Below are 26095 nucleotides of genomic sequence, written 5' to 3'. Positions count from 1 at the left end.
GTTAACCTTAGGAACTTGTGAATCTTAGGGCATTAAACTCCGTCTCCTTTAGCAAGGGAAGGACTTTTTAAGTATATGGCCTTGTGGTCATATGACCCTGTAGGAGTACAAGAATGAGTAGAGGCTAAACACCCACTCAGCCCTCGGATCGCTACAAACCAAGAGCCAGCACAATCAAAGCGGTAAAACAGGCACACTCAAGATATACCTCTTTCACCTGTTGTGGTAACTTGGGCCGAGGGAAAGCTGAACTATTAAGAGGGGCGTGAATGTGGTTCAGTAACAACCCAAACAGCGAAGTATAACAGTCCAAAAAAGGGGCCAAGGGGGCAGATATCAGTCAATAATAGTTCTTAAAATGTTTTGGGGTTTCAACAGCACAGGCTTCTCTGTGTTGACCGCGATGTCGACTCGGGTCGCAGATATGGCAGTCACGATGGTCCAGCGGCAAGCTGGTGTCGAGTCAGGGTCGAACTGAAGGGGAGCTGCATTCTCGAAGCGTCTACTTGGACTGGGCGGTCAAGCTGGTACCTAGATGCGCAGGCAAGTCGGTTCAATGCAGAGGCTCAAAGGTCGCAGTCTTTGTATTTCGAGCCAAGGCAACAACACGCTTTCGTTGATGCAATACGGTGGGGAACAGGGTTGAACTGTGGACGGCACTTCGAAGAACAAAGAACGACAAAGGGCAGCATTTAAGGGTCCTGTTGGATCGCTCCGCGTTGAGGCACGCTCGAATCACAGCTCTGAGCTGGTTGTCATCGACAACCGGTTCCTTGGCTGTTTTGGCTTCCAGGTGCTGTGAGCCCCACTCCAGTGTCTCAAGGGCCAATGTGAGTCAGTTTCTTGGGGATGGTTGGGGAGCAGAGTTTGCCTCTGCCTTTGTAACACCTGCCATCCCCTCACAACTTGAGGACTTATCTCTCAGCAGGGTCCAAGAAAATCTTCTCAAGTGATGATCCAAAGATGCTTCAAGAGTATTCAATGAAGTGGTTTGAGACCCCTTCTTTTGTAGAAAAAGTTCTCCAGGGGATTGGACTAAAGCTAGCTTGCTTTAGGGGTCCAATGCCGGCCCTTGAAATGAGTGGACTTTGCCTTTTTGATGCTTAACCCAAAGTGCTTTGCTCCAGAGGAAGTGGATGGGACAGGAAAGAGAGAGAGGCAGAGAGATTCAAAATGATGGAAGTCTCCTTCCCTTGTACAGAGTTGACTTGACTACTCTAGCTCTGCCCCCTTCCCTTCTCTCTAAAAACAAAGGTCTTTAGAAATGCAGCACCCTTGGGTGACGCCTGGCTCTCTGTTAATGGGTGCACCTCTTGGTTTCTGTTACCAGTCCAGCATCGTGTGGAGTGGATGTCCTGGGGGAAAGGGTGTTGCCTGCCCTTACAAAGGAACAAATAGAAGCAATCCCCTAAGACTACCGTCCTACCAGTGGACATGGATGGGCCCTGTCTGGGAGGAATACATATACTCCTTCCACAGTTGAACTGGGCCCACATGGCTGACACATGTGCGAAATCAGTTTAATTCGGCTGGGATAACTGAGAGATGCTGACTCAGGTATGGCTTATATTTACAGTTTAGTGTGCCACCAGGACAGAATATTTGGGTTTATGCAGTGTTCGGAACAGGGCTGCATATTTGGATTCACTGCTGCGGTCAGGAGGGTACCTGTGACTTTTGAACCTGCTCTGTGCCACTGGTAGAGCAGGTGCTGCGAGTCAGGATACCGATGCAGAAGTACACACTATGCTTTTGGCACGGAATATATGACGGGGAATCTGATTAGCAGATGTCCCTTGCTGAGATGGAATTGCCTGCATTATTTTATTACTTAAAATAAAAAAGGCCAGGGCTTTCACACCCTTGGCAGATTGTATTGCATTCATCATTTATATAGCACCTGTTTACCCATTTGTATGGCCTCAATGCGCTTTGTTGTTGGAATGCCCTCATGTCATGTGTGGGATATTCGAAGAGTTCATTTATAAGATGCATGTGTGCATTTGGCCAGGTTTGGACTTGAGTGGGCTAGCTAAGCTCCAGTAAGCAACCCATAGGTTAGGCACGTGGGCGGTTGCTGTTGGTGGTTTAGGATAGAATGCTTATGCCAGAGATATGATGTGTGCCCCACTAAATCGAAATTCTTTGTAGTTTGTCGCTGTAGACTAGTGCCAGAGGTGTTGAGGTACATCGGGGGTTTCAGTGTGGATGGCTATGCGAGATGCTAGACCAGAATTGCATAGCTATAGGTGCATTCTAAAGTGCATGGATGGGTGGCTGTGCCTACAGCCTGTGTCCACAGACGTGTAACTTAAACCTACCTTAAAAACAGATGGAGTTCATCTTCAATGTAGTTTTCTTCTAGGTCCAACGTGATTGGCTGGTCTTGCCAGTTGTGGTCTCTCTAGATTGGGTGCCTGAGCAGGGGGACGGGGTGTGATGTGCGATTGTCCTTGGGTGGGGTCGGGTGAATTCTATCACCTAGATTTGGGATATCTGGATAGAGGGAGAAAGGCCTGAAATGGGGGCCCAACAGTAAATGCAGTAACACCTAGATTTGGGATACCTGGATAAAGGGAGAAATGCCTAAAATGGGGGCACAATATTAAATGCAGTAATACCTAGATTTGAGATAGCTCGGGAGAGGGGAAAAATGCCTAGAATTGGGGCACAGCAGTAAATGTAGAAACACCTTGATCTCAGAGGCAGTAGGAGAAATAACCAAAATGGGGGTACAACAGTAAATGCAGCAACACCCAGATTTGGGATACCTGGATAAAGGGAGAAATGTCTTAAATCGGGGCACAATAGTAAATGCAGCAACACCTAGATTTGGGATACCTGGATAGATGGAGAAGTGCGTAAAATGGGGGTAAAATAGTAAATGCAGTAATACCTAGATTTGAGCTAGCTCGGTAGAGGGAGAAAGGCTTAAAATAGGGGCACAACAATAAGTGCGGAAACACCTAGATTTTAGATAGCTAGGGAGAGGCAGAAACGTCCAAAATGGGGGCACAACAGTACATGCAGAAACACCTAGATTTGGGAAAACTGGATAGGGGGCACAACAGAAAATGCAGAAACACCCTACATTTGGGATATCTGGATAGAGGGAGAAATGCTTAAAATGGGGGCACAACAATAAATGCAGTAACACCATGAAGAGCGGTAAAGATGGGGAACCAAGAGTTAATGGAATTTAACGGTTGGAGTGCAGCAGTGATAGGACTACGAGTTGCTATCTAGCCAACCTTGGTAAGTTATGTTATGAAGCTGAGTTGGGGGCGGTAGGGCTTTCTGGAATACAGTAATTTATGTATTCCCCACCCAGACCACCCTTACCTTGTCAGTTGCTGCTGATTGATGGCTGCAGGCTTCACAGGCAAACCTGGGCAAACAGACTGGAGCTGCTTCTTCATGTGCTGCCCTTTGCCGCGGGGCTCTTGGCCAAAGGGGCTGCCCGGGCAGCGGCTGCCCAGAGTGTGTCTCTTACAAGCACCTTCTGGCCAATAGGAGCGCAGTGGGTGGGAGGGGGGTAAGGAGGACAAACCAGGGAGCGGGGAGGGGGTTTGGAGTGCGCTTGGTGCTGGAAATTCCACAAATATATTTAAGATGTCTCACCAATGTTTTCAAGTGGTAATGCAATGTACTTCAAACTTCTGTAACTAAGTGTAACTACAAGTAACAAAGCTGCGATGCCTAGGGGCTGTTTTGTGCACTATACAAATGTAAAATAAATAAATGGCCTGCAGGCCTATGGCAACACACACACACACACACACACACACACACACACACACACACACACACACACACACACACACACACACACACATACACACACACAAACAAACGTACCCCAGGCCCAGGTTGATGGCAAATGGTGCTGGGCAGCTCAGAGGGTGCTACACTCTCGCTTTGTGTAGGCACAGCCTTCTGGCCAATGGGAGCGCAGTGGGTGGGAAGGAGGAGGGGAAAGGAGGACAGGCCAGGACTCGGGAGCGGGGGAGGGGGTTTGCAGTGCACGCTGGCTAGTTTATTACTTAACTTTTGTTTGCCTTTGCTTGCTGTTAGGGAGAATTCTCAGGAATGTGCTAATTCCTCTCTACCTTCGTGACACCCAGCTCTTTTGCTGGACTCTAGGACTTTAAATTTCTAGCCCGGAGAGGATGTGACCTTTTTCCCCACTCTCTCGTATTTTCTCTGTGATTTATACTCTGCGTTTCCTTTGACTTTGGAGTCTGACAAACTCCATAGGCACCTTCAGTGAAGTGGCACGAGGAAATCATAGATTTCCCAAAGGTTTAAATACCTTCTCTTGGTGAAACTACGGTTTCCAAGAGCATTGAAGTGAAATTGACTTTACTTAGATTTTGTAACTTTCTAAACCCAGCACACAGCTTACCATAGGGTGCTGGAGGGGTTACTTAGTATCCCCTTTGTCTAGTTTCTCATGTAACATTTTTAGGTTACCCTCTCTACAATTAATGGCTGGGGCAGTGGTTTACTTTTTTGTACCATTGTGTCTTTTTACCGCGGGCTGTGTTCGCAGCTGCAGTAAGGCGCTCATGGGTGCCCATTTGGTCAGAATGGCCCTGGTCTTCTTTTTTTGCCATTTCTTGTTGGAAAGGTCCTTCTTGAGATTTACTCTGCGTGCCAATCTAGGTTTGGTCGCTTTGTTCGATTTGCCTTTGGCGGGATTCACGAGTGAAGGCCACCTCTGGCTCCAATATGTCTGGCCGGGGCAGGAAGTGAGGGAGGTGCCCGAAACTTCCTGTGCTTAATCCCCTTGGTTACAGGAATGCACCCAAAGGAGATTGGCCGACTGGCTGTCCATCAAGGACAGCCAACCTGCTGTGCGATTGACAGATAGGCTGGAATGAATGGGAGAAACCTGCCCATTTTCTGCTTGATCACCCGCCTTGTGTCCAGCTCTACACTCCAGCGCCGGATCCAAAGCCGCTATACCTACTCTGACTACTGCTGTTCATCTCATCGTACTCTCGGTACTAAGGACAGTGACACATTCCCCATTTTACTTTTCATAAAACCTTACACTGTAATTCCGCTCAGCATCCTTACAGCAGCTACACAGTGCACCAGCCGATCATCTCTACCCCATACGCCATTGTTACCGCGCATACCTCCTCTGACGGAGTGCTCACGGCAGCTCTCGCAAAGGTCTACCTTTCACATTAAGTTGTAGTCGCTCCTAAAGTATTCTAACCTGTGTGCTCTGTACTGTACACATGTTAAAGTGTACGTACCACATTGACCTTCATTACTACGATACCATGGCACTTCCAGTATATCTCTGGCTATGGTAATCCCTCTGAGCACTGAATCACGGAACCCTGCCATTAACCCCTACTCCTGTGATTGCCAATGTATTACCCAGCAAATACGCTCATTTTGAACTGCCTCATATTCGGACCTGGCTGCACTGCCGGCACCCTGTTCTGTATTATGTGGCCAACCTGTAGAATCCCTCCTTTCCTGCTGTCACATCATTGCGTTTGTAACAGGAGCAGCCCAGTCAGGCCTCTCCACTGCAGTTACCTTGTACAGTAGTGCTCAATAACCTCACCTGCCTTGCCAGCCTCACACTGTACCTGTATTACTGGTATGGTTGTCAGCCCTGTCAGGCCTCACCGTATTCATATCACTGACACTGTACTTATACCATTGCTATTATCGTCTCGACCTCTGTAATGTTAACTAACCATCATGCCTGTGCCTCCTGTTGCAAATGTAACCGTCTTGTGTAGCATGCTGTCTGGCTTGGCCAAATATTACACTTAAGCTCTGTTACCGCTACTATTCTACCTATGTCAAGTGCATGGTCTTCTCAGCTAATGTATTGCCTGTCACTATCACTCGACCTATTACCTACTGTTTAAGTGCCAAAGATCCGCCTACATCTGTAGATCCACATGTCGTGCTTCTTTAGTCACTGTACAACCACTGCCCATACAGCAGACTACGGCTCGCCAGCTCTGACGCCCATTATCACTTGCCTGAAAACCTCACAGGTGCACTCACACACAACAACGCTGTCCTCCGCACTCTCCCAAATGGCCTATGTCTGCAGCCTAACTCTTATAATGGCCCCTCTCCTATCATGCAGCCCCACCACCACTCGCACACATCCCCCACCTTCCCACCTGTGTAACACCCGACTAGCTAGTTGGATTACCCCTGTTGCCCCCCCATCCACCCACTCCCGATCAATGGATTAATTGCTTTGACCTGCCACCCACGCCCTTGGTACCTTGCCCCCTCACCCTGAGGAATGCAAGACTAGGGTCTTGCATCTGTCGCAGGGCATCCAGACCCAAGACCTTAACGCCCCAGGTTTCTACGAGACCGAGGGGTGCCCAGTCACCTGTCACCGCTTACTTGCCCCTATCTAAAGACAGAAAAGCCAAGTCTTCACCTCAACCCCACCTCCATCCACCCACACCTCCCAACATCAAGGGAGCCCTCATCAATGCTCGTTCCCTAGTAGCCCACGCTCTCAATATTGCTGACTTCATCATCGCCAATCAACTTGACTTTGTGGCCATAACAGAAACCTGGCTGAACCCAGCCACTCTAGCACTCCCAGAGAACTATACTATCATTAGAGCCGATAGAACAGCTGGCAAAGGGGGCGGTGTTGTATTCAAAGCAAAAACCCATCTCCACCTCAGAGAATTCTCCAGCACCCCACTACCATCAGCCGAGCTACTCTCAGTCAAACTGCCACTTACCCCCACCCAGACCCTACTCCTACATCTCATCTATCAGCCACCCGGCCCCCTCGCCTCCTTTGAGGAAGACATATCATCCCTCCTCACTCAAAACACCAAACCCAATTGTCAAATCATCCTTCTAAGGGACCTGAACCAAGGCTTCCAGGAAGACACAAATGTCCTTGAGAACACCCTCTCACAACTTGGATTCAACCTACGCATCAGTGAACCCACCCACTGTAAAGGCAGAACTTTGGATTGGTTGGCAGACCTTAATTGCCCTACCACTATCCTTAACAACGAATCTTGTGCATGTTCCGACCACCATTGTATCAAATTCTCCATACTAGAGGAAGCCAGCTCTAGCCCAGGACCTGCTGCTGCCCCCATACCTTCTCAAGGAACAAGCGTAACTTAACATTAGATCACCTATGGCCCCTATTACAGCCTATTGCCAATATACCTCATGATAAGGACCCCGCCTGTCTAGTCGAAACGTATAACACCACCATGGAGAAAGCCATTAACAAGATTGCTCCGCTAAAACTTCGTAAGGCTAAACCCACCTCCCATCTAAATAAGTGGTTCACAGCTGACCTAAAATTGCTCTGCAATGAAAAAAGATCAGCTGAATCCACCTGGAGAAAGACTCCTTCCTCCTTAAACAAAGAAATTTGTGACTGCAGCCACCTTCTATAAAGCAGCCATTCTCAGAACTAAAAGAGAAATATACAACGAAAGAATACAGAATGCTAAGTCGAGCACAAAGCAACTTTTCACTATTCTAAGGGAATTTGAATCCCAAACTCCTCCCACTGAATCATGCCTGAAAGATGCCGCCTGCTGTGTCAATATATAGAAGGGCCTCTCAGATAAAATAACACTTCTTCAAACTAAAATTGAAACAAAAAGAAACAACCTAGCTATTAGTTCCATAAACACTGAAATCAACACACTCAAGCATCCACCATGCTTACCCTTCCACTTCTCTCCTGTCACCACTGTTGACGTGGAAAATATAATCGGTGGAATAAAACCATCTAACTGCCAGGGAGACCTATGCCCAGCATCCGTCATCAAGGATGGAGCAAAAGAACTAGCTCCGTTCATAACTACCCTGATAAATTCCTCCTTCAAAAACTGTTCGGTTTCGGATAACCTCAAAGAAGCGTGGGTCATGCCACTTCTGGAAAAACCTAACCTTGACCCTAATATTCCTACCAATTATAGACCTATCGCAACGGTTCCCTTTCTCTTAAAAATTCGAGACACTGCCGCCTATATCCAATTTCAAAAACACTTGAGAGACAATGAAATACTACGCCCCCGACAGCCTGGCATCGGACCCAGACACGGTACTGAGACGGCTCTTTTAGACTTAAAAATACAGATGGACGCAGCGAAACACAAAGGTAAATTGGCCATCCTCCTTCTATTAGATCTCTCTGCAGCCTTCGATTTGGTTGACCATAAAATCTTGACTAAACACCTTACCACAGCAGCAGCCTTCTCTCCGAATGCTGCCAGCTGGATCCAATCCTTCCTTGCTAATAGAACCACCAGGGTCTTTGCACCATCAGCATCTGCGCCACCAATCCCCATCCACTGTGGAGTGCCACAGGGCTCCTGCGTCTCTCCCACGCTTTATGATAGATTTACAAAGCTTATTTTTGACTGTCTCGACAATCTGGGTGTCACCTACACTAATTATGCGGTTGACACCCAGATCCTCATCACTCTCACTGGCTGCTACAATAAAGACTCCAAGTTGATCAGTGACATCTATCTTGAGATCCAAGCCTGGATGGCGACTCATAGTCTGTCTAAACGATGACCAGACTGAACTCTTGATCATTGGCTCCCAAGCCCGCCTAAACAAATTAGATAACCGCTACTCAGCATTCATCATTGATGGGAATACCATGAAAGTAACCAGTGAAGTCAAAACACTTGGGGGTCTATGTAGACTCCACTCTATCACTAAAAAAACAAGTCAAGGCCACAGCCTCAGCCACGGCCTACACTAACAAACTCATAAATGCCTGTAAACCTTTCTTATCCACTAACAGTTGTATTATGCTTGCCAGAGCTCTAATCCTCTTGAAGCTGGATTAATGTAACACCTTATTCCTTGGCTCTTCCGCTCTGAACTTAAATAAACTCCATGTTCTCCAGAACAATGCTTTAAGATCAGCCTTAAACATCCCTCGCTACAGCCATATCTCAGTCCTTAGAAAGGAAGCACTCTGGCTACCTGTGTGCGACAGAATCACCCTACGATCACTAGTCATCACACACAAATGCATCTAACAAAGCCCCGAAATACCAGACAGACAAATTCTGTAGATATCAGTCGAACAGACCAAACAGATCCAAATGCGTCAACCAGCTCACCATCCCTAAATACAACTTAAAAACAGCAGGAGGATCTAGTTTCCCAGTGTTAGTGGCCAAATGATGGAACTCCCTGCCCCTGGACATAAGAGCAGAACCCTCTTTCTGGTCCTTCATAGCCAAGACCAAATCCTGGCTTTTCGCCCAAAGCGCGACTTAGCTGAGCTCTCCCTCCTACACAATACTCTACATATGCTGTATTGCTAATTTGCACACTCTGCTCTTGAAACGACTGTAAAGAGTGTATATCTGTTGTGAATTTGTGAATATGCCTCAACCTTGTATCACTGTAAATATGTGCTGTGTATGTTTTACATTTGTGACCTGTAATATATTATGCAACTGATTGTGTGGTGATTTCTAACCCACCATCTGTACCCAAGTTCAAGCGCCCAGATACACTTGGGTTAGGCGCGCTATATAAGAAACTAAACTAAACTAAATAAAAGGCAAGGCTTTTTGGCTTGGAAGGCAGAGTCGACCACTGGACAAAGGAAACCAAAGAAGAACTTAGAAGAGACGCCTGCTGCAACTCCTGGACTTTGGTTTGCCTGGTGAAGCCCTGCTGCTGTGCTGAAGTTCTGAATTAATTTCGACTAGAGAAGCCCTGCAAGGACGACTTCTCCCCTTGGGTTGGTGGGACCAATCAACCCCAAAGTGAACTCGTTTGGACATCCTCTCGGAGTGGGCTGTACTTCCACTGCTGCTGGAACCGAAGTGCCAGGGAGAGGAACACCAAACCGAGTGGATCGCTTTTAAGTTGGACCTGAGCGCCACGAAGATCCTCCGGACTTCCCTGAAGCAGGACAGACCAAGCCTGAGCCACCTCAACAGGGTGTTGGACTCCAGATACGAGGCACGTCTGAAGTGGTATCCGAGAACCGCGGTGTTGCTATTTGCTGTCAGACGGGAGGAGCTGAAATCGTGAAGTGGCCCTGAATTGAAGTTTTCCCATTGCTGCCGCTGACCTTCCCATTGCAGTGCAGGAGTCCCCAGACATCCTCCTTGTCCACACGACTAAGGCCCAGGAACACCAGGATCTGCAGAGCTGTACAGGAACAGAAGACAGCTGGAACCATTTCTTCTAACCAAAGATAGTGTAAACCTAAGAGGACTTACCTCTTGTTGTGTAGCCTTACTTGCTCTCAGTTGAGGCTTGTCTTGGTTGCCCTTGCAGAGTTCCTTATAGCTTTGCCCCTCACACGCCTAGCTTGTGGCACTTCAAGTGAATCTTATTTCTACAAACTTTTCTAAAAACATTGTGCAAGACTTTTTACTTATCTGCAAAGAAGATCTTCAGCTCCCCTAGACTTTGCTCAACTAACATTGACTGTCCTGGCTCCCTGAGAGACTCTTCTTACCTCTGACTTTGTGCCTTTGCCTTTCCCCCAGGAAAGGGTTACATTTACTTGACATTGGAAGGTTTTAAAAGTACTTACCTGTTTATGAATTATTTGTTCATATTTGTTTTATTCCCATATCTAACTTTAGCACCAAACTCCGTATTGCTCTAAATGTACCACAGTGTCCTACCTATTGTCACCTGAGGGTGGAGGAAGCATCTGTGTGCCATCCACAATGGGTATCATCTGATTTAGAGAAATAGAGTGTGGTTTGAAGTATATTATGATTGTTACGTGTTTTGCTCCCTTCTGAAGAAGGCTTATAAAACTGACTGTTAAATGAATTAACAATTGTTTAATCAAGAAACCTTGAGTGTAAGTGTTTATTTGAATAACTGTCACTGTGAAACTCCGTTACAACCCTACTGCTCACATTGACCCCTCTTGAGATAAGCCTGGCTGCTCAGCCACACTACCAACCTGTGTATTACAGACTTATACCAAAGGTTGGGTTCCTATTTCCAGGAGGTCAAGATTGCTGTAGTCTTCCAAAGGGTACTCCACACAATCTTGCCTAACACTTGCTTTACTATATTAGTGTATTATCAAACTGATTGAACTGTGTGAAAATTAAAGTGTTGGTGCTCTTTAGCAAGAGCACACCAGGATGAATGCGCATATGTTAATATTGTATGTTAAGTAGCGTTAGTACCTGCAATTTTAATTGATAGGTTTGCCAAGGCCTAATAAATCTTACTGTATTTTTATAAATTCTGCCCAACTTGAATGATTAGGAGTCCTCTGAGTGTTCTTAATTAAACCTTTCACCACCTGCCCACAAGTCTAAGCTTACTACTCAGTCACACTACCTTGATAGTTTGGCTAGTCATTAATGCCTTTTCCTGTTCACCAGAATAGGTTGGTATCTGAAAATCTGTTCCCAGGGCTGATTCTGAAAATCCATCTGAACACTCACTCAGCAAAAGAAAAATTCTGTTACCACTTGTGTACCAAAAAAGATTTTTTAGTAGGGGTCGGAAGACGGTTTGGTGTTTGTATGCTCATTCGTGCAGTCTGACACTTCTCTTCCACTGTTTTGTGGGGGTATGGTGAAGCCTGGAGTGTACTGTTAATCCTCTGGAATAAAAATGAGCTTTGCCTGCCAGGTCACTCGTCCACACCAATTATCTTCCCTTCGTGTAAATAAACATGTCACTACAGATGAAGGGAAAATTATAATCCGAATAGTCATAGCTTTCTTTTTCCTGTTTACTGGACTGGAATAGAGGGCTCCCCTGGCTACCTCCTTTGTATGTTTTTCACACTCTGGTCCATCTAAAGGAGTCTCTTGGAGAAATGTGACATCCCTAAAAGAATTTTCATGTATGAGATGGTTTTTGCTGGCTTAATCGGATGCCTAATTCCAGTGTTATGACAATCCAGCTTTGGTGTTCCCTGGGACCGATATAGGGGTCCTCTAAACTCTTTGATGGCATTCTTTGGTTTTTTAATTGATTTTTATGTAATGTGAAACCTCCTCTGATGTCCTCCTGCCACTGCACCAGTTTTTGAGATGTGGTGCCCTAACACCTTTGTCGTTTGGCAGTAGACTTGTGGCAGTCGTAGTTTTGGCCTCACACATTTGTACTAGTAATGACTCCATTAGGGTACCAATGCTTTTCTTTTTGTTACTTTATTATATTCGGTTGCAGTCATGATGTGAGCAGTACAGTGTCACATAATAGCCGTTAGACATTGAAATAGCAATACAAAATAGGAATATCCCCTTCCTCTCCCCACTCTTAAAGATTGTCGTCCTTCCTCCCCATAGTCCCCTCATCTGGTAGTGGTTGACCTGGAGGGTCCGTTTCAAATGTTGTCACAAGGAAATAGGTTTGGAAGTCGCGGTTTGTGTGTTTGAGCAGGAAAGTCTCGATCATATTTGCAGGATAGGGGCCCACACATCTGTGAAGCAGTGCAAAAGGCACTCCTTGGCCACTGAACTTTTCCGCGACCAGGATGTCCCATATCTTGACCCACCATAGGGATATTAATGGGCCCTCAGGAGATTTCCAAGACGGGGTGATCGTGATCCTCCCCGCTAGAAGATGAGTAATTAGTTTAGCCCCAGACCTTGGGTAGACCCCCTGAATCGGAGAATCCAGGAGGATCACTTCAGGTTTTTTCGGAAGTTTGACCTGGGTGAAGGCTTCAATCACAGAGAGTACTTCCTCCAGAAAGGCTTGAGCAGAAGGACAGTCCCAATACATATGTAAGTCCGTTGTATTCAGCAATTTCCCCAGCACTGCAGGTCCAATGCGTTCTGAATGTGGTGAAGCAGCACTGGGGGATAGTAACAACAAAGAAGCAATTTAAGAGCACCTTCTTTGTTAGTCACACAGGTTGAGGTGGAACAGCTTCTCGTCCCCCCAAGTATGGCCCTCAATTGAACACCCAAAGTATTTTTCCCATCGCGCCATCTATGCAGGGAGAAGAGTCAGCATGTCCTCCTGCAGCAACTTGTATAGTTCGGAAACGTTACCCCCATTTAGCCTCTCCTGCAAAGTGAGTTCAATGGTGCCAAGGTCCCGCTGTCGGACCAACAGGTGCGTGTACAAATGATGTAGTTGGTCCTAGGAGAATCTGTTGCTCTCTGTTGCTCTCTGTCAGCTGAAAAGTCCCCTCAACCAGGATCAGGGCCAGTCGAATATTATCCCCTGTGGTTCTGCCCTTTATGTAGCCAGTTTGGTCTGAGTCAATTATTTTAGGTAGAACCAAGGACAGGCAGTTGGCCAAAACTTTAGAATAGATGTTGCCGTCTATATTGGGTAATGAGATGGGCCTGTATGAGGCACAGTCTCTAGGATCCTTTCCGGGTTTCAGCAGAAGTCTTTTTGAAGAGATTTGCATTGATGGAGTTGTGGAACTAGATTGTCAAAAGGAGTTGAAAAGGGCTGTGAGAGGGGTCAGGATTTGAGGGTGAAAAAGCTTATAGAATCTAGTTGAGAACCCATCAGGGCCAGGGGCCTTGTTTTTAAGGATTTGATGACTGAGCCCATTTCCTCGCTAGTGATAGGGGACTGCAAAGCCCTAAACTCGCCTGAGGTGTGGGAGGGTAGCACCTTTAATGTATCGTGTTTGTTCGGCCGGATCATGGGGGGCCGCTGTCAGGTTTTCGGTCAGGTGTGCTGCTGCTAGTTTTAGTTTGGCCTCTTCCAAATATGCATTACCTCTCTTTGAGCAGGGGCGTGGGGCGGTGAACCCTGTCTTCAAATGCTGACTCCCCCGACATCTCCATCAGACTGGATGTCATTCTGTGGTTGGGCTATTTAAAATTGTGTGGAGGTGTTGCCATTGTTCAGAGGGGAGGCAACATGCTCATTGTGTGTGCTCATACAATCGGAGGTGGGGAAGAGGGCACCATCCGACTGTGGGTGTGCAAAGTGAAACATTAGTCCTTGTTGGATTTCCACCTCCATGAGTTGAAAGTGCATCTGCATTGCAGCTTTGCACCACTTTAATATTTGAAGCCTGGTTGCGGCAATAATGGATAGAGATGCAGTATTAGGACACTCAGTCTCCTAACGTGAGATTTTCAAGATGGGAGCGTTGGGTCAGCTTTCAGTCACAAGGCGGTAAGACGTGTGCGCCACCACAAATATCTCTTTGCCAGTGTCTATCCTACAGTGCCAGGCTCCCTGGTGTGTTAGTCAATCCAGAGTAGTGGTGGGGACTTGTTAGTCTTGACAAGATCTCAGAGACTGGGGCTGGGCAGTCTTGCAAGAAACCTGCTGAGTGGACAAGCACCAGTTTTCGCCGACATGTGAGCCTACACCTGCTTTCTGCCTCTTTTTCCTCTGCTCAGCGATCCAGCAACCAGGAGAAGGGCAACAGCCCCCAACTCCTCTACTCCCCAGCACTCATCGTCTCGGGCAACGGTGAGACAAGGGGGGGGAGGGACAGCTCCTGTCTCATAAATTGGCCTACTAGCCTGTTAATGAGGCAGTGCTGTACTGCAACCTGTTTTTCAAAACCCAGTGCTTGTGCTCTTTTTGGGTCTCTAAGAGGGCCTTCTAGTTTTTCAGCTTTTGATTGTTATGGCTGACGGATTTTACCCTGATGGTCTGAGGTTTTGCATGTCGGAATTTCTCTGAACATCTTCTGTCGCAGGAGCTCGCAGAAGCAGCCCCCAATGCGTCTCCATGGCTCAGCGGTACCCCTGACTATTTCAAGTGTCTTTTCATAGCCCAATGACCAAATAAAATGTCAAATTTTGTACATCTGCAAACATTAATTTGGATGAGCTAGGCGACCGGTGAAGAGTCAGTTGGGATAATCGACCTTTGAATTAGACAAGTGGTGGAATCCTATAACTATCATCATAACAAAGAAACCAGGACAGTCAAGCGGAGCTTCAAATTCCAGATACGCTGAGAGTCCCATATTTATAACTTTGTTATAGTAAGATGAAGGAACATTGTTTAAGGACTGGTGATGGTTGGATAGTCTAACAGGACTGTAATCTAATGTTGCAGTGCTAGGAAAATCACCTCCCTCTTACCTGCTTTCACCACTGAACCTCATCCAAGTGTGCAGAGCCTCCAAACTCCTCAACACTGAGAAAAAGCCCCCTTCTTAGCCACCAACACTCCCGTAAATTTGCTTCTCACCCTTGCAAGAGTGGAACCACATGCTGTGTTGCCGAAGATCCATAAGGGGACTCATTTAGTCATTAAATAGTACTACCTATTTGGAGCTGGGAGGATAACTCGGGGGCAACACGTTTGTCTTGGAAGCAAGACAACGCAGTGCACTCTGAGGTTCGAACGCCGGTCCAGCGCTTAGAGACTGGTCTCCGGTATTGAGCGTGTAATAAAAGACTAGTGTGTAAGAGCCCATGTAAACGGGCCAAAGTGCAGGTTTCCAGTTACTTTGAACGTCCAGCCTATGGAGGTTAACCTGAGACCTTGACTGTTACTTCAACGTATTAATCACAGGGGTTAGGCTATTATGACATGAGGCAGATAGCAGGTTAATTGGTGTTAAACATGCTCTTTGTGGGCTTTTCAGCACCTACTAGGACGGCATAAGAGTTGGAGTCATTAGTGGAGGAGGCCGTGACTGGTGTGTTTTCCCAGCATGGTTTATGGTTGGCCGTAGCCGCAGTAATGCTACACACACTTAGCTGTGCTCCCGGGTGCTCCTTCTCAGACTGACAGCTAACCCCCCTCTGTGGTGTGTGCGAGGGAGTCCAGTCGGCTTTGTGTGGTCTTAGGCGGTACGTGTGCGATCTCCGGGCTCGGCATAATAGAGCTAATCTGCTAACAGAATGCTTGCAAAAGAGCGAGGGCCTGTTGACTTTAATTTATTTTTGCCCATAGCTTCCTCCTGCGCTCTTTGCCTCACAGCTGTGCAGAGCTCTGAGGTATGCACTGTTCGCTTATGAAGCAGCACCTCCTGAAACCCACACATACAAATGAAGCGGCCTGTTTATTGTGCTTTCAGCACTCAGGGTTTTATAGTGTGGATGTTAACGGTGAAACACTGTGGCATTTCTTTGTCATGCAGAGGAGGCCGGAGTTTACAGTAGGACCACTATTTATCCTAAGGTAACAGCTCCCTCTAGCAGTGACAACAGGCGAAGCTATACAAATTGGCATTGTCTATATATCCTAAGGCAATGGCTTCCTCGAGAGGTGACAACGGGCGAAGCTATTGTTCGGACAAACATACATCTGGTCTTTTATTATATTTTTAGATTAAATAATTAAGTAGCAACCCTGGGGCTCTAACACTGCCAACTAAATTGCATCTAGGTATAGAGCAGTGAGAACTAGGTGGACCAAAACTAGTGTTGCCCGATTTAGATACATATAATCATTTACCCAAGTTTACTGATATTCAAGCTATAAGACAGGAAGGTCAAGGAGGAAAGCATGATTACCAATATTGAATACTGCCAACTGGTCCAACAGAATTGAGCGAAAAGGCTCCTTCTTGTTTCAGAAGGTCATCTAGAGCTGCAATAAGAACAGTTTCCGTCTCATGGTGAGGACAACAACCTAATTGAAGACTATTCAGAATTTTAATTGCCTGCAGAAAGTTTGCAATTGAGTTTGCACTGTTTTTACAGAATTGGCCATATCCATGGAAGCCCTGTAATGGATCATAAGTTGATAGATACTGATGGTTCAAATGAAGGCTTTTCTTTTTGTCCAGGTAGTAGTAGAAGAGCGAACCGTGAACAAAATTAGCCATTATCATAGTGAGGATACCTGGATATTCCATGCCTGAGATGGGGATCCAATGGTCAACAACTAGGATAGAGACTTTTAAAGAGCAATGTCTGCTGCTAAAACAAAATACCTACAGAAGGGTAATAGGTGTCTCACGGTAGATACCCATTTGTCGACGCCATGTATCATATTATGCATATTTTGTAAATGTTGTCTGACCTCAAATGTTATATTCTGGCATATGCACATCTTGTGGATCTATAAGCAATGTTTTTCTCCAAGATCACTTTTACCGGTAGGTATTGTGTTTCTTTTATGTGTAGTGCAGTGTCAGATGTCAAACCAATATCTTTAAAATGGCGTCTGGGCTGGGGAACAGTTTGTGATGCCTGTAGATTGCCATTTAAGGCCAACAGGGTTGAGGCAAAGTCTTTGACATGCTAGGCTTTTTTTGAAAGGCAAGTAGGACGGTGGGTGTGTTGAATGCCATTCTTGCATGTGAATCTCCTCAATGACAAAGCACTGTTAGTCAAATGTCATAAATGTGTTAAACACTTGGGCCTATATAATCAATAACTAATTCCTGTTCATTACTCACATGTTTCTGATTTGTTTCAGGGAACACTTGTGCGAATATTTGATACATCATCAGGGCAGTTAATCCAAGAACTACGAAGAGGCTCTCAAACCGCAAGTATTTATTGGCAAGTACAATAATTGTAATTTGAGGGCATTTTCACTTGAATTGATTCCTCTGTTTCACCAACAGAATCTGTGCTTTCTTTCTTGCAACGTGCATGTTCTATTGTGTTCATCAATTGTTGCTGGCCAACTAAAGCCAGCATGATATTTTTAGGAAACGTGAGACCCAATATGAACTGCAGCAACTACAGCATTTCAATAATGTAGGTATCAAAGGATGCTAATGCCTAGGCCAGCCAGGTGAATATGCCAATATAGTTTATTGAAGTTGATCTTGTCTTTATTCAATTGAAATAAGCTACATTTTAAACATCAAAAGTCCTGAGTAAGTGTTGGCATTGCCAACTTCATTTACCCAAAGTCAGTCTTTCCTTTCTTTGGTTGGTAGTAGTGGAACTTAACTCAATGGGTACCGAAAAGGGGACACAAAAAAGGAGATTGGAGTTCGTGCACACAAAATGCGAGTAGTTCTGATAAAGCTGTTGTTGTGATAGAGAACGACATGTATCTGCACCGGTACTATGAAGTGCTGACCTTCGAAGAGAAGCCAGGCCAATTAATGACACTGATTCTGTGGAAGCAGTGAGGACAAGTACCAAACTTGGTCAGTCTATGAGGAAAGGTTGTTTGTGAAGAGGAAAAGTGGTGGACACTGTACAGCAACAGCTTAACATTCAATCACCACATGAAAATCTATGTCCATATTTAACAATCCACAAACCCAAAGTAGCAGATTCATAACACGGCTGAAAGTACACTCTTTATCAAGCATACCCCACTCATCCTTGATCCAGCTAGTCGATTAAACATGAATAGACCATAATACCAAAAGGTGGCTGGTTGTCTACATGTATCCAGCTAAGAACCACAGCTCAGGTTTAAGTGTTAGGTCGGGGTCCATCACTCACCCCTCCCCTCTTGTTTTGAATGGATTAAATAAGGAAAATAATCATTGGATATCACCATACTTCATCCAGAACGGATATCACTCCAATTACATATCTGACTGTGTATCCTGCAGCCAGTTCTATGTGTTTATACCAAATTCACTAATAATGAAAACATTTTAGTGAATTAAAAATAAGGAAAAAATATCGATTAAAAATAAAAAGAAATCACATGTGGGGGAGAGTCTCAACCAAGCCCCCCGTTTTCCTTACCCCACCCTCCCATATATACTTTAATCCAAAAGATATTTTTAGACATTCTTTATTCACTGAAAAAGTAATTTGTTATTGGTAATTCATTATCAACCTTGTATGCCCCTGCAGCCATGCTATCAATTCTTCCATTTGGCAGATTTTCATAGCTCCCTGCAGTCATTCCTTCTTACTTGGGCGCAAAGGTCTCTTCCAACAAGCGCCTGGCAGCAATGAGGTTTTAGAGTCATCAGGAAAACATTTCTAAGTAGATCTTCTTTAGAAGGACTATCAAACAACATTATATTCAGACCATCAGTGCCCTTTAATCATGAGAGAACCGCTGCCCAATGGGTCTGAACCATCTAGCTAGACCACCACACATGGAAGAAGGTTCACCCCCTCCCCACGGCTCCTCCAACATAAATTAGGTACATTTGGGTACATCTTTGGTAACCTTGAGGTAATGAGTGTACAGTGTCATTTGTACAGCAACCTAATGGAGCGCAGTTGAAATTGAGCTGATTGGGATATCTTGTGGGCCCTGCGGCACCCAGGACCAGAACTTGTATGACAACCCAGGTCCTTTTGCCACCATTCTCTAAGACCACCCATTCCTTGTTACTCAACTTCTGCCATCACTTTGTCTGTACAAGGCTGATATAAACTCTGTTTCCTGGTAACACATCAAAGGTTTGATTAAATTAGGTCAGTTGTTGTGATATTGCTGCTTTCCTTTTTTCTTAAGTAAGGGGTCCCTTGAACTGCAAATGATGAAAAATCAATAGTCTGCCAGTATTAATGCCACTTTCAATTGTATATACATCGATGAATGTCCCTCCCTTTCATAACTGCCCTAATTTCAAGAACAGCTTCAAACCAGGTTTGAAACCTACTTGCTTTTTTAGGTATGTCCTCCTTGTAGGGAGATTTTTGCACAACCCTCTGTTGCGGGCATTGTAATCATGTAACCTAACTGTTGAACAGTGTGTTCCCTTTTCTCTTCCACCCAAAAATGAAGACCAGACTCTCCAATGGTAGCTGCAGCAGACGTGTCAGGCCTAGACTCTCCAATGGTAGCTGCAGCAGAGGTGTCAGGCCTTCACTCTCCAATGGTAGCTGCAGCAGAGGTGTCAGGTTTATCATCATGAGGAAGGCAGTTTGGCAGTGAGGTACAATTACTCCCAACAGACAGCACAACACACTGGTATACTGAAAATATATACACTTTATTTCTAAGGTCACACATAAAATATTTATGATGGGGAAAAATAAGTACTCTGGAAGGTCAGAATCGGGAGGCGGACCATAAAAAGACTATTTCCCTGACCCTAGCAGCAGCCCTATTCTACAAACGAAAGTAAAAAGGTTACTCGCCAGGGTGTCTAAACATAGTACTCAGTGTAAAATCCTGCTCTAACCTAGCCTCTTTCCCTATCTCTAAACAACAAAGGAAAGAAACCACCTAGGCACAGTGAATGGTGTCAACCAAACTGATGCTGCAAACAGCACATCACAGCTCTCTTGCTCATTACTCCCACTCAGTCCTACTAACTTAACCCCTCTTGCCCCCTTGCTTTAGAGATACGCCTGAGGCCAAGAAGCCGTGCAGGTGGCAACAGTGTGTGGTATAAGAACCTTTAACTTAACATACCATCTTATTTCTCTTCTTACTCCTGATCTTACTGTCACTTTTACTCCAACTACCTCTCTACGCCTGCCTTCGCTGTTATCTTCTCTCCCCGCTCATTCTATTTCCTTACCTTTTGCTATTCTTCTGTTCTCTCTCTCCACTCCTACCACTACTTCTGTTCTCCCACACGCTGTTGCTCGTACTGCTCTCCCTCTACTACTATTCCTACTCCATTTCTTTGTTTTAAACTTTGGTTTTTATTAGTTTTACAAGTCTTAAAAAATAAAAAAATAACTTGCATTTTAATCCCTCGACCCCCCTCTTCCCTCCCACAAATAAAAAACATAAACACTGCATATAATCTTTCCACACCTGTTTTAAACAGTAGGTCCAGCCGGCTCACATGACAGGGTCTCCTACCTCCGAGCTCAATGAGGCCTTTTCCCCATGCCTTGGGATTCCCTCTTGGACCGGTCCATGGCGCCCAGCCCTTTTGACGGCTTACCTTCCCATGGAGGTACCGCAGAGATTTCAGTACACCCCTTATTGTTACCGTAGACACTTCATAAGCAGGCCTACTACGTTAATCTACTACTTTGGTCTACTACTGCCCCATTTTGACAAAAAGGGACGCCAGTCACGGTAGAAGTAAACAACGAAATAATTTACCATCGCCGTCAGTTTATCCATAATAAACATGTCCCACAACTTGTGCATCCAATCCGCTTTTGTTGGAAGAGATGGACTTTTCCACTTCTGGGCAATTGCAACTCTCCCAGCCCTCAACATAGCCCCAGAGTCTCGGAAATTGGTACTCCACCCCTTCTCCCACTGGGGCACAGCAACATTTGTATCGGGTCCATGTCAAGGTTCACCCCAACTATTTCCTTTATCCAACTCAGGACTTTGGCCCAGTATGTCTTGACTTTGGTGCATTCCCACCACATATGGAATAATTAACCCGTTTGACCACACCCTCTTGGGCAAAGTGGTGAGACTCCCCTGTACATTTTACATAACTTCAGAGGTTCAAGGTGCCACCCGTGGAGCATTTTCAAATTGTGTCCCTTTGCTGAGGTGAAGAGATTCCCATGAAACATGACCCTGTAGACTCTCTCCCAGGCATCTTCCAAAATATTCAACCCAGTCTGATGACCCCAATATTCCTTATGATTGTCTTCCCGTCTTGTCGGTTGACACTATGACCTGATATAACTTGGAGAGAATCCCTGTCCTAGAGCAAGCACTGCAAATAGTATGTTTTAGGGGAGTTAAAAGGTGTGAAAGCTTGCCACTCCATCTGGGGTCCAAGAAACTACCCTTCAGTCAGATGTAGGCAAACACACTTGTCTCTCACCCCAACATTTCAGCTACCAACCCATAATTCTTAAACTTTCTCTTTAATAACATTTGCCCCGCCCTCACCCAACCTCTATCTGACCATACCTGGGAGTGCCGAAAGCCTTGGGAGCCTAAATCCAAGGGTGAGCCCCAAACCAAGCTGAGGGGGGATGGCCAGGAGGAACGTTTGTTATTTATTCCCCCTTTTTTCCACACTGACCAAAAAAACGCCCAAAACCAGTTGTCTCCTCACTGTGCCCGGAACTGCCTTTCGTGGGGACCACATAAGATCTCTCACTTTTCTTGGATGTGTGAACATATCTTCCAGATATGTCCAAAAATTGCCTATATCATCTTGCATATGTTCCCGCATTAGCCTCATTTGGGCGACTTTGTAATAAAAATTAAAATCTGGAAAGCCAAATCCCCCTAGATCTCTTGGGAGCATTAAAATCAGCAACAAGCACGGGGGCGAAGAGGGGGACCCAGAGAGACCACCACCCACCCCCCTGGGTGAATATTAGCCAGAGGGTAGAAGGAGGGGGTAAGCCTACCAAAGGAAAGCGGCAGATGCAGATGTTCACAGGCCGCCCTTGTCGGAGCATAACTGCCACGGGTGAAGCCCCAGAGGAGCAGGGGAACAATAACATTATCGAGCCTCATTAAACTTGAGCCCCACCTGAGAAACAATTCAAGGGACAAACACTTTAATACCACCAAAAGAGACCCTGCCAGCCTCAGGGCACCCCGGTGGGGGTGGAAGTGGAAGCCAGGAATTAAAGACAGTTGGGAGTAAGGAAGAAAACAAACAGGAGACCCCCGGTGGGGATAAGGGGGGACACCCCCAGAAGCCAACCAAGGAGCCCTATGGAGCCCTGGAGAGCAGGGGGTAGAAAGCAGAATACCCACCCCCGAAGATCCTACGGAGAGAACGAGATCATCAAGGCCAGGAGGGGTAAAAATGACCACGAAAAATAAGGGAAAGAGCAGAAACTTCCCACAGACCCCAGGGGACGTCCCCCAACATCTGGCCGCCATAGGACAGCAGGGAGGTGTCCAAACACATGCGCGAGACCACGAATGGAGGAGCCACGCCGGAGGAGGGGGAGGCAACGACCCAAATGTCAAGACAAGACTTTAGGGGAGAAATGCTTGCCCTGCAGAACAGCTTATCCAAAACGTTCCTAGAGCAATTTGAACTGATGAGAACTGATCTCAACTCGTCTCTGGGAGAGATCAGACAGGACATGCAGCAACTGGGATAGAGGACGGACCTCCTGGAAAGAGGCCTTCAAGAAGTGGACAAAGACACAATGGCCAACAGCAAAGCTATCGAACGGCTTGATATAGCAACACAGAACCTAGAGATCCAGATGGAGGACATGGAAAATAGATCCCGAAGGATCAACATTAGGGTAAAATGCTGCCGGAAACGGTCTCAAAGAGCTAAAGGAGGTGGTCCAGACAATTTCCGCTGAGATCTTGGGAGAAACGTCACCGGACAGGGTGGAATTAGACCGCATCCATAAGGTGGGAAGAATGGCGAAAGGTCCGGCTGCAAGACCAAGGGATGTATTGGCGGCATTCACCAGGTACGCCCAAAAGGAGGCGGTCCTCCAAGCTGCAAGGAAACAGGAGCCGATAATGTACAAAGACCACCGAATAGCATTGTACCAAGACCTAGCAAGCAGCACGTTAATGAAGAGAAGACAGATGAGCCCAGTAATAAAAGTGCCCAACGAGCAAGGAATTTGTTATAAATGGACCTTCCTGTTCGGTCTGGTGTTCGAAAGGGAAGGAACCCAGAAGCGCATCACATCAGCACAAGAAGGAGCGGACATCCTACAATTAGACCTGGACGAGGCCCCCACAAGGGAAGGAGTGCAGGCAGTGGACAACAAGCCAAGGCTAAGACCATGGGAGTGGACAACGGTGGGGGAGAAAAGGAGAAGTGGGGCAAGGCTGAACAGACCACCGCCGGAAGACAGGAGCAAAGCGCCGCAGGGGAAATGGGGCCGGCAGAACGGGAGGAGCCCTAAATGAAACTAGCACTACAGGGGTGGTGGGCCTCTAAAGGTGGCAACAGAGCAAGGGGGAGGGGAGGAGGGAGCAGCCATCTGGGAATCAGTAAGGGCGAGGAAGACCAGGAAAGGTGAGGTGAGGATGCAGGAAGGGCAAGACCTTCCAGGGCGGGGGGGCAAATAGTGAGGAAGGGGAGGGGGCGTGTTTCCCACACGGGGACCATAATACAGAAGGTAGAGGAACGGGGCAACAGCAGAGGTCAAAATGGGAGAGTAAGGGGGAGGAATAAAGCAGAGGGGTTGCGGGGGTCCTCCACAAGAGAAAGGGAATGGGAGCCAAAGAAAAACTGGGGGCAAGGACAGGTTGATACCCGTTGAAGTGGTTAACACATAATGTCAGGGGGCTTAATACCCCACTCAAGAAGAATAAATTAGAACAATTGATGAGGAAAGAGGGCCTGGATTTCTTGGGGCTGCAGGAAGCCCATCTTAGGCAAAAAGATCAGGGGCGGCTAAAGCTGCGAGGGTTCGGTCAGATCTTGCATGCCTCCGGGAAGAACAAAACGGGGGGAGTAGTCCTAGCCATCAAAAACACGGTTGACTTTAGAGTCACTGAAACCATACGAGATAAGGAGGGTGGTAGGTACATTATAGTTAAGGGGACGCACCAGGACAGCCCATACATCTTGGCTGTAGTGTACACACCAAACGAAGGCCAGGAGCAATTTTTGAGGCGGGTCCTGGGAGTATTGGAAGATAAAGCACGGGGGCAAATAGTTTTACTAGGGGACCTCAACATAGCCTGGGACAAGGCGCGGGATAGATCTGGGTCCTTATGAGGGGAGGGGGAGGAGCACTGATGTCAGCAGAACTCAAGGATAGGATTGGGAGAGCAGGGCTAAGGGATGTATGGCGGGAACTAAAGGGGGACCAAGAGGGCTACACCTTCCTGTCCGAAGTCCACGGGTCACAATCTAGAATTGACTTTGTTTGGGTTTCAACGGGTCTAGTGTGTTGGATCCGAGAGGTGAAGATAGGCCCCATCGGAATAGCGGACCACAAGGTTGTTTCCGTGCAAATGGACCTAGGACGCAGTGAAAGAGGGTTGTGGGGATGGAAATAGCCAAAGTTCCTTCTCGGGGACCCAGTAATCGGACGAGAAATGGAAGAGAAGATTAAGAATTTCTTCGCACAAAATAAGAGAGGGAACACGAGAGAAGAGATAAGATGGGACGCCTTTAAGGAAACACTCGGAGGAGAGTGCCTGCTAAGGGGTACGAAATTAAGAACACGATCACAGCCCTAAAAACAGGAACAGGGAATCGGGTTACACGGGAGGGGGACATACAGGAAACATTGGCAGAATTTTATGAATCCCTATATGCGGCACAGAACCCACATGCCCACACACAAGCAGAGTTTCTGGAAAAGGTGAAGATGCAAAAAATTGGGAGGGAGTTATAGGAATCCCTTAGCCAGGAGATCGCAGAGGATGAAGTAAGGAGGGTGGTCGGCAACTTACCATCTAACAAGGCCTAGATAAACATCGATGCCAAGATTTATACAAAGATCTTGGCAAATAGGCTAGAGACCCTTCTCCCGGATCAGGCCGGATTCATAAGAGGCCGACAGACGGCTGGTGGACAACATTAGGAGGGTGGCTCACTTGGTGGAAAAAGCGCAAAGGACAGACACTCCCGCTGTCCTGTTATCACTAGACGCAGAAAAAGCATTCGACCGTGTGGAATGGGCCTTTCTATTCCAGGTCATGCAGAAGATGGGACTCGGGGGGGGGGGGGGGGGGGGGGGCGTTCTGAAAATGGTTCAGGGCAATTATCAGACGCCATCCATGAGAGTGGCTGACCTCTTTCCTCTCCAATCTACCCTCCCAGGTCCAACTAGGGTCCTTCCTCTCTGACATCTTGTTCTCAACCTGTGGTGTCCCCCAGGGATCTAACCTCTCTCCCTGGCTGTTCAACCAGTATCTGGCACTCCTTGCCCACCGCATCGCTGCTCTCTGCCCCAACTTTCAGTGCTATGCGGATGATACCCAGCTCATTTTCAGGCTACCCCCAGCCTCCTCCTCTCCTTCCCTCATCTCTGACTGTCTGTCTGCTATCCAGGAATGGTGTGCCGCCAATGACCTCTGCCTTAATGCCAGCAAGACTGAGATTCTACTCATTGGCACACCCACTCCCTCCTTCCCTGCAGCTCTCTGACCGGCCTCTCTTGGCCCTCTTCCTGCTCCTACCTGCAAGGCAAAAAACCTCTGGATCATCTTCGACTCCACACTCTCCTTCTCTCCTCACATATCCGACGTCTCTAAGAAGTCACACTACCAGCTGCACCTCCTCAGAGGTATTCTTCCTTTCCTCTCTTTCCCCCAGAAGCTCACTGTCTCCAGAGCCCTGGTTCTCTCTAAGCTGGACTACTGTAACAGCCTCTATCAAAATCTGCCTGCCTCTACTCTCCGTCCTCTGCAACTCACCCAGAACAGGACTGCGAGACTTGTCCTTGGCCTCAAGCCCAGGGACCGTATCTCTACAGGACTG

General features: G+C 46.7%; 1 protein-coding gene across 2 annotated transcripts in view; it reads left to right on the top strand.

Moving 5' to 3' along the window:
• WDR45B (WD repeat domain 45B) overlaps positions 1-26095 on the top strand; it is a 1026954-nt gene that overhangs the window by 783781 nt on the left and 217078 nt on the right. For both annotated transcript variants that reach the window (XM_069654530.1, XM_069654532.1), the window contains one exon: positions 17326-17411. In XM_069654530.1, coding sequence (XP_069510631.1) covers positions 17326-17411 — 86 coding nt within the window. The remainder of the gene's footprint in view (positions 1-17325; positions 17412-26095) is intronic.

Source organism: Ambystoma mexicanum, chromosome 3q (assembly GCF_040938575.1).
Source record: "Ambystoma mexicanum isolate Mex_15411 chromosome 3q, UKY_AmexF1_1, whole genome shotgun sequence".
NCBI classification, from domain to species: domain Eukaryota; kingdom Metazoa; phylum Chordata; class Amphibia; order Caudata; family Ambystomatidae; genus Ambystoma; species Ambystoma mexicanum.
This window is presented reverse-complemented; position numbering and strand designations above follow the sequence as displayed.